Source organism: Notothenia rossii (genome assembly GCF_949606895.1).
Source record: "Notothenia rossii genome assembly, chromosome: 11".
In the NCBI taxonomy this organism is placed as follows: Eukaryota; Metazoa; Chordata; class Actinopteri; order Perciformes; family Nototheniidae; genus Notothenia; species Notothenia rossii.
This window is the reverse complement of record NC_136910.1, coordinates 28,574,923-28,583,864: the sequence shown is the minus strand read 5'-3', so window position 1 is coordinate 28,583,864 and position 8,942 is coordinate 28,574,923. Positions and strand designations below refer to the sequence as shown.

Below are 8,942 nucleotides of genomic sequence, written 5' to 3'. Positions count from 1 at the left end.
ACATGTGTCTGCACTAGTTAACTAGTAGCACCCAGAATCACTCACTAGTTAACTAGTAAAGGCAAAAGGTTCACTAGTTGACGCGTCTTTTAACCTTTCTAGTTTAACTAGTGTGTCTCAAAATGTCTACACGTTAACTAGTGAACCCTTTCAGTGTTTCCCCTAGGATGGAGTCATAGCAGCTGTGCTAAGGCACGTGGGCCCATCATAATGTGAGCACGGAGTGCTTGGAATTTTTTAGTGTGTGCGCGTGCAAAGTGCGCCCCGCCAATTTGTGTCTATGTGTCTGCCATCACAAGAAAGGCTCTTGAGGCCCAGTACCAGGGCCGATTCTAGCCAATTTGCTGCCCTAGGCAAGATTTTATATATAAAGAATAAATGACAAAATCTCTACAAAAGACAAATAACCTACAAAAACAGAAACTTATTGACATAGGTAATATACGTCAAAATGGCTTCAAATGTATTCAGTATTGTATGAACATGTTTTAATTGAGGGGTGGATGTCACATCCTCTAGGGGGGTCCGTGGTTATGCCCCCTTGGGAAGATTTTTTTGAACATTTTAAAGTAAAATGCTTCAATCTGGTGCACTTTGAGCACACAATTAGTAGAGACCTGATCTAAGGGGTACAACTCTAAACCCCCATATGAAAAAGATCGGTTTACATTTTAATAATCAAATAAGTATGTGAACATAACCAATAAACTACCAGAGCCAATAACAAATAAATGTAACTCATTTTATTTTTGTAGTTCATTTATATCTTATTTTACCAGTTAACATTTATTTATGCATATTTTTGTGTCTCTCCAACTTTAAACGATATTTTTGGTTTGCTGCCCTATATTATACATTGGAATGATTTCAAACCTGTTTTTATTTATCCTAATAATTATAAAGGAGTGCCTTGGAAATATGTGTTTACATCATTTGTAAACACATACTGTATTTGTTTGAGACCCACTGAGATAACTTAGAGTAAAATTAACTATCTAAACACTCAGAGAGTCCTTTACCTCACTGAGCCTCTCAATCTGACAAGAGAGCTCTCCTCCACCCTGGTTGTAGAAACATCTACTTCTTATATCCGTTAGCGCAGCTAGCACCAGATTCTAATAACAACAGCGCCGGTACCGGTGCGTCCTCTCTCTCCCTCGCTCACTCGCTCCCACGCTCGCACTAAGGCTGTGAGCTGCGGGCTCCTGATAAGCCAACATCCCCCACTTTCCTCACTTACAGCGCCCATCGTACAAGGCAAATGAAAAGTGTAACCGGGGTGAAAAGGGTGTTACATTTACTTAATTATGAATGTTGTTACATCAAGGCCAAACATTAGGATGAGCGCCAATGGTCAAACATTTTCCCCTCCCAGAGCTACCAGCGCAGCGCCCCCCAGATCTGGCGCCCTAGGTGACCGCCTATGCTAAAAATCGGTCGCCACTTATTATTATTTTAATAAAAACATTTTTAAAAAAAAAGATGTGTGGGTACCTGGCTGGCGACCCCGAGCAGCGGCGTGCATATTTCAGCAGCGGCGGTGTGCCGCCGCTATTGAGAGGGGTCTGCCTGCAGACCTCCACTCTCAGGACAGTTCCGGTGCAGAACTCAACTCTCAGGACACCTCCACTGTCAGTACAGGAAGTGACGATTCTGACGAACACGTTTTTTTCCCCGCCCACCGAAGGGCTCGTCTGATGGTTTTTGCAAATCAGTAAGGTAAGGTGTGTGACCTGTTTGCACTATCCAAAACTACGGTGGCTGGGAAGTGCAATGGACAATTACAAAGTGTGAAACACTTTAACAAAGCTTGAGACAAATTTACATTTTATAAAACAAAATTACATTAGCAAAAACACTTTTACCAAGGATAAAACAATTTAACATTAACAAAAACAAATTAACAAAATGCAAAACACTTTAGCATTTCCCGAAACACTTTAACATTTCCCGAAACACATTAACATTTCCCGAAACACATTTACAAACCAGAATCAAACCGGAAGTGACTTGACGTGCCGTGACGTGACCATAGGACGTGACGTGATTGGCTCAAATTTAAATTTGTTTTGGCGGAAAGACCGAAGGTGCGAGTGTGTTTCATATACAGTCTATGGTGTGTTTACGTTCGGTAAACATGTTTTGTCCGTTTTGTGGAAACAACCTGGAACAAGTGACACGGTTTTGCCTTTCGTGTGGAGGATCTCTGGAGTGTTTAAAGGACACGGACCAGACGGGTGTACCAAGCGCACAGGGGACATCGAAACAGCCGGAAAATGCGAAACAAAGTAAGTGTAGTATTGCGCTAGCTTTGTGATGCTAATGTAAGACATGCAGTAAATAAAAGTTCAATCACAGTTTCATATCAGTCAAATACCAATCCATGTCTTAACGGAATAGCAACGCATTGAGCTAATATGCTAGTTTTTATTTTTAGGTTTTCCGTAAACTTTAATGCACACTTGCTTTTGCTGATTGTTGGAGCTGCTAATTATTATATTTTTATTGGAACTATTCATAGCAGAACAACCTGGCCGATCCTATAAACTTTTCATGGAGTACAGAAACTCAAAGTAAAAAGAGAAACAGTCTTTTAACTGTGGGAAAGGAAGACTTAAACAAGAAAAGAGACGAGTCCAGGTAAGCTGCATTAACCGTTTCATAGAAATCTCAGTGTCTCTGTGTGTGTCATTACTTATATCTCTGCTATTTTACTAGATAAACATAGGAATGATGTCGCCACAAGGAGTTGATTTAAAGCCTCGGAGAGGGAAAACACTCCCGTTGTTTACACACCCGGAGGTAGCAGCACCTGCTATACTGGAACGAGCTGTCCAGAAAATGAAAGCCTTTAACAAGGACATGGATGAAGGACCGTACGTCCTTTTGTATCCAGACTGCTCAGAGGTTGTCAATGTGCCTGGTTCAGAAAAGCCATTCACATTGGCAGAATATAAAAAGGACTTAGGAAAGGCATATGCCAGGATCACCCTTTTCATTTGCCTTGAGAAACATTTTAGAGGAGGTTTGTGGATGTTATTATTCAATATTTTAATTGTTTACATGTTAACATCCTCTACTGCAGCATACATAATAATGTGTTGAACGTTTTGCTTTTACTACAGGGGATGATACCTCAGACTCTGATTCGGATATTGTCATCACATCTAGGAGCACAGCTGAATTCAATCAGGCTGACACTGTGGTGCGTAAATGATTTTATTTTAATGTTCATTTATTTATTTTTCATATACATTTGATTTTAAGCAGGAAATCTATATTCTGGTAAATATTTTAGAAGAACCAACTTGGCAGTTACAATTACTATCAGAAACACTCACAACGTTTCACTGTTGATAGACATATGTGGTAAGGGAACAATAATGGAAGCTGTTGATAATTGTACACTTTTACTCTCAGGTATTTGAATTTGAACCACGAAACAAAAGTACTCCAAAACACAAACCGGAAAATGAAGGGTAAGTTTGTACTTATTTTTACAAAATAAGTAATTTATCTTTAAGTGGATGATAAGAATAGGCCACAGCATTTTCTCTGGTGAACATGGATACAAAAATACCAAACATGTCATGTTTAATCTAATTTCAAACAAAAATAATCTGTTATTTATAAATCTTATGGTTCCTCCTACCTCTAAATGTTACTTAAAACTCAACTATACCCTGTATCATGAAGTTAATAATTTTATCAATTTTATCATGTTTCAGGAAGGCACTTGGACATTCATCCACAACTCAGCCTGGACAGGTATTGAGGCAGATTGTGGAAGCCTGATGTTTCTAATGTTCAGTGTTGTTTTGTTACAGAAATTTGTATTTGTATTTCAGATAGTAATATCTGATACTGAGGATATGGGTCCACCCAAAACAAATACAGACAAGACTACTTGCTACAGGTAAGTACAAATGTTAGTAACTCACTTACACGAGAAAGACATTTTTGTTTGTAAGATGGGAATGATCACTTCCTAACAGTACATACACAGACCTGTATGCACCATGTGTTGAAGAAGAGGACGAAGAGCTGGTTGCAGTCAACATGACGAGTTTATTGGACACTGAAATGTAAACGAACAGCTATTACAGTGACATTACATTTTTTTTCTCTGTACAATATTTCTGGTACAACATTTTTTTTTTAAAACTGTTTGTGCACTCTCTGGAATATCCACTAATAAGGTCACTTTTTTTCCTTTACAGGGAGGAGATGAACATTACATTACCTGCCATTATTGCTAACCTCTCACAGCCTATTGATCATGGAAGAGTCAGCCGGTTCAACATTTCAAGGGCTAATGTTTGGGATGGAGCAGTCAGAGGTTTCAAGCGTACATCGTATTCAGAAAACTGTGACATGCTGGTAAAATTCACTGATGATGTTGGTGTTTTCGAAGAAGGAATTGACTCAGGTGGTCCCAGGAGAGAGTTGTTATCTCTACTGATGAAGAATCTGAAAGACCGGCCCATTTTTGATGGGCCAGACGGACGCCGCTTCTTGGTCTACAATGCAAATGGTATGCATACGGTTAGAAGTGTACTAATACAATTGTTAATGATCATTAACCATATATATCACATGACATATGATTTGTTGCTTGAACAATTTTTTCCAAAACGTTGAGTTTCATTACAGTACATTAAAGTATATACTAAATAAAGTTTTAATTTTGCAATATGAATACCTTTATTCACAGCTGTTAGGGAGGATGAATACTACTTGGCAGGAAAGATGATTGCAGTGTCAGTTGTGCATGGAGGTCCAGGGCCACATTTTCTGTCAGAAGATCTTGTACATTATCTTGCAGGCCAGCCTTCATTCAAAGCAACAGTTGATTTAATAACTGATGGAGAAGTAGGGAAAGCTTTACAAGAGGTGTGAATTGCATACAGCAACAGTGTGGTAGGGTGGATTATTATGTAGTTCCTGCAGTATTTTGAGACATCTTTACTTTACCTTTATCACATACACCGAATTGGCTTCATTTTTTGTTTTGTGATCAGAATCAGAATACCCTTATTAGTCCCACAGAGGGGACATTTACATTGTTGGAGCAGAATAGAGCCAAAGACAACTTAATGTTACCTAAGAAGAATGATAAAAAACTAGTAAAGATACACAAACACAATTTACAAAAAACACATCCTGTAATAGAGGATTTAGCAGCCAGGTATATATTGTACAAGGATAGTAGTAATAGTAATATATAAATCTTGCAATGGAAAAAAAATTGCATGCAGTTATTGACTGGATTGTTTATATCCATTTTATAATCTTCAGATTGAGAATGCTGCCTCAGTGGATGCCTTGCGAGAAATGACCATGAGACACAGCACAATGTTACAGACAGCAGGTTGTCTGAGACATGTGGCTTCTGTTGAAGGAAAGAATGATATTGTGTCAGACTACCTCCAGTGGTACATTATTGGCCGAAACTCCTCTGTAATTGAGAGGTAAGATCATATTTATATTCATGTGATTTTTTTTTAATGTATGTAAGAATTTTTTGTTTAAAATTCCTCATGGTCCCCCTCTTTGGTTTATTCTATGTTTATCTGTTAGCAATTAGTCAGTGTCAAAATGTGTGCCTGTGTAGTATAACTGATATGGGACGTCCGTCTCTCCTTTCCCTGCCTGTCTTGTGCCAATCTTTAAGTGCTCATGCCACCCCCCCCTTGTTTTAGGTATTAGGTTATTTAAATGTGACTTTGTGATGAAATATTTTTTTTGTTCACTCTTCAGATTCAAGGAGGGTCTTTCAGCCCTTCAGTTTTTAAACGCACTACAGCAGCACCCTACTCTGCTGGCCCCGGTCCTGTGCCACTCTGAAAAGCGACTTACTGCTCTGGAACTTGAGCGACTCTTCAAGCCTGACCTCAGTCCACCAGGGAGTAACAGGAGGCTTAGGGAAAGTCAAACTTTGGGCTACTGGGCAGACTATCTCCTTGATTGTGAAGGTTTGTAAATCGCTGTTTTTATAACTATTTCAGGAAACACATTGCCAAAATGTATCTGAACATGTTTTCTTTGCAGAAAGCCAGACTGCTGTGTCTTTGGAAGATGTTTTGATGTTTGCGACTGGGCTGACTTCACTTCCCCCATCTGGATTTGAACCATCGCCAGGAATAGAGTTCCTTGATGATTCTCCATTCCCAATGGCAAACACATGTTCCAACACATTAAAACTACCTCTCCTTGACGCATACAATGTGTTTAAGTCCCAAATGGACTTTGGAATGCAAAATTCTCCAGGATTTGGCTGTTTTTAAGTCATGTGACTGGATGACCCATAGAGTACAGACTCTATGAAGGTTTTTCATAGAGTAAACACTCTATAAAGGTTGTTCATAGTTGTTGTTGGATGTGAACGTGTTTTTTTTTCTTCTTACAGCTCATGTTGTCCATTTAGTTTGGGACAAAATCAAAGTATTGTTCTATACCTATACAATTTTTATAAATACTCTGAACTTTGCTATACATATTTCACATTGCCACCCATAGCTTCTTTGTTGTAAATCAGTCATTCATTCTCAGGTTTCCAGTGAGTCCACATGGTTGAAATAAGACTTATACAGAAATGTTCTTTCTGCACACAATTACACACACAACATAACCTTGTTTGTGCTTGCTAATTGGAGCGTTGTTTGTTGTTATTCCGGTTATATTTTATAATGATTAAGATATTTATGCTGTGATTTGGTGCTGTATAAATGACATTGAAACAAATATGGTGATTGGCTGGAAACAATGTTCATTTCAAAATGCTGTTTTTATTTAAAAATGTATGGGAATATCTTTTTTCTAAATAGGACCAGTCTTCGGATGAACAGGTACCATAATCATTTGGATACGTCACAGGGGAAAGAGTAAATGCAGTCTGACAAACCATGAAACCAAGCATTGTTGAGCCCTGAAATCTGATTTGGAGTGGTGAAACAGTGCTACTGTACTTCTGAATACCTTTTCGATTACTTTATAACTGAGCATATTCTTTCAGCTTCATGTACAGTTCTGATGCAGTCTCCCAGTTCTCTGGCTTCTGTAGGTCATTGCGCTCCATAGCAAAGTCCAAGTACTCTTGCATGTTTTGGTCCCCACATGGAGCTATTGACAGGCTTGTCTCAGGAACAGCATCCAATTCTGCCTGTTCAATCTCAAATCCACAGTCCCTGGAGCCAAATCTATGTTAAATAGAAGATATAGTATTTATTTACATTTAAGATAAAAACACAAAGAAGTATCAATCCATCACCAATGTATTACCTGTGTGGCAAGTAGTACAGTTCATTGGGCACTCCTCCTGGACATGATGCTTTTCTGGAAGGGCGAATCCTGTGACTGTTCCACAGTCTCACACACTCATCCAAGTCCTTCTGAATAACATCAACGAAGCAGAATCTCAGAAGGCACTGATGCTCGTGACTCCCGTTGAAGTATCCAGCATCTCGGAGGTCTGCAAATAGCTCCATCCAGAACTGAGACCTATAGAAATTGATATATTTTCAAGTGAATTATTAAGCAATATACAACAATTCTACAAATTACATTAAAAGGTTACCAGTAAAATCAACAACAAATCATTGAGTGTCTATTTCATAATTTATTTGCTTCACAACCTATAGGGCCTACGTCCCCTCAGGGGCCGCTGTTCAATCCAAAACCCACGCTTAGATGTTCACAGTTTCTAACTTTATTTCTGCCAAAAATAAGTTCTAAAGAAAGGCCTTGTATAGTCTGGGTCATAGACTACAGGCTATATATTATATCTATTATAATAAAAACTGATACACTTTAGCTAAGCAAATGTTGTTTGTCTGACAGGGTTGGCAAGTAATAGAAAATAATGATAAACACTTACCTTCCCTTTCTTAATATGGACCACCAGGACTCAATGCGCTGATTAGTCATGGATGTGCCATACATGTGGCTGGACGCTCCAGAGTAGTAGTCATGGTGATGGTGACGTAGGGTACACTGAATTGCAGCCATAATTCCGTTCTCCGTGCCACAATCAGTCCGCAGCCTCATGGGGATGACACCGAGGGTTCGCACACATTTGAGGAAATATTGAGCGATAACTCTTGGGTTATTGTTTGTTGGACCACATTCAAGCCATAGTACTTTACGTGAAAATCCATCTATGCATCCTGAAAGGGCCACACCGAATGGCTTAAGTTTGTCATAACCGTCAGCATGCCACATATAGTTCGGTCCCATTGAGTGGTAGGTTCTCCTTATAAACCTTCTGCGAGATCTCCTCTCGCAGCCTCGAGGGTTAAGCTCCCGGAGCAAATTCATAACATCATCTCTCTTCACTCGAAGACTGTACTTTTGTTTTAGTGCCTGCCACATTGTTCGGTATCCAAACAATTGTCCAGGTCCACGAAGTTCCAACCTGATGGCGTTAATTACAGCGATTTGAGAGGAATAACCCTTTCTGCGGTAAAACCCGGCTTGATTCAGTTTGCTTTTAAGAGTCCGCAAACTGATTTTTACACCGTGAAAGGTAGACAAAATGTCCACGATTACAGCATACGAGTGACCTTCATTAAAATATTGGACGCAATGATGCAAGATATCTGGTCCTTCTGTCTGATCCGTGTCCTTTAAACACTCCAGAGATCCTCCACACGAAAGGCAAAACCGTGTCACTTGTTCCAGGTTGTTTCCACAAAACGGACAAAACATGTTTACCGAACGTAAACACACCATAGACTGAATATGAAACACACTCGTACCTTCGGTCTTTCCGCCAAAACAAATTTAAATTTGAGCCAATCACGTCACGTCCTATGGTTACGTCACGTCACGTCACGTCACTTCCGGTTTAATTCTGGTTTGTAAATGTGTTTCGGGAAATGTTAATGTGTTTCGGGAAATGTTAAAGTGTTTTGCATTTTGTTAATTTGTTTTTGTTAATGTTA

The 8,942-nt window shown here is 39.2% G+C and overlaps 2 protein-coding genes across 3 annotated transcripts; one reads left to right on the top strand and one right to left on the bottom strand.

The window, feature by feature from the left end:
• Positions 1 to 2,028: 2,028 nt before the first annotated feature.
• On the top strand, positions 2,029 to 6,744 carry LOC307023591 (uncharacterized protein). 2 transcript variants are annotated; one of them, XM_079656924.1, is made up of 11 exons: positions 2,032 to 2,288; positions 2,719 to 3,025; positions 3,126 to 3,205; positions 3,421 to 3,479; positions 3,729 to 3,768; positions 3,849 to 3,916; positions 3,996 to 4,085; positions 4,221 to 4,534; positions 5,299 to 5,471; positions 5,761 to 5,975; positions 6,052 to 6,744. In XM_079656924.1, exons 1-9 carry the CDS (start codon positions 2,277 to 2,279, stop codon positions 5,301 to 5,303), a joined length of 975 nt encoding a protein of 324 aa, XP_079513050.1. In that variant the 5' UTR covers positions 2,032 to 2,276; the 3' UTR covers positions 5,304 to 5,471; positions 5,761 to 5,975; positions 6,052 to 6,744. The 2 variants fall into 2 exon arrangements, with proteins under 2 accessions (XP_079513049.1, XP_079513050.1); XM_079656923.1 differs by lacking the exon at positions 5,299 to 5,471 and having other exon boundaries at positions 2,029 to 2,288.
• A 24-nt stretch (positions 6,745 to 6,768) lies between these two features.
• On the bottom strand, positions 6,769 to 8,596 carry LOC307023590 (uncharacterized protein). Its single transcript, XM_079656922.1, has 3 exons — positions 7,877 to 8,596; positions 7,282 to 7,500; positions 6,769 to 7,199 (listed from the first exon to the last, which is right to left on the bottom strand). Exons 1-3 carry the CDS (start codon positions 8,368 to 8,370, stop codon positions 6,992 to 6,994), a joined length of 921 nt encoding a protein of 306 aa, XP_079513048.1. The 5' UTR covers positions 8,371 to 8,596; the 3' UTR covers positions 6,769 to 6,991.
• Between the last annotated feature and the right edge of the window lie 346 nt (positions 8,597 to 8,942).

Coding starts and splice junctions, on each gene's coding strand:
- LOC307023591 (XM_079656923.1), top strand. Junction 3,026..3,125: donor TGAGAAACATTTTAGAGGAG/GTTTGTGGATGT, acceptor CTTTTACTACAG/GGGATGATACCTCAGACTCT. Junction 4,535..5,760: donor CTTGGTCTACAATGCAAATG/GTATGCATACGG, acceptor TTCACTCTTCAG/ATTCAAGGAGGGTCTTTCAG.
- LOC307023590 (XM_079656922.1), bottom strand. CDS start 8,370: ATGTGGCAGGCACTAAAACAAAAGTACAGTCTTCGAGTGAAGAGAGAT. Junction 7,501..7,876: donor TCCATATTAAGAAAGGGAAG/GTAAGTGTTTAT, acceptor CAATTTCTATAG/GTCTCAGTTCTGGATGGAGC. Junction 7,200..7,281: donor CTGTACTACTTGCCACACAG/GTAATACATTGG, acceptor TATTTAACATAG/ATTTGGCTCCAGGGACTGTG.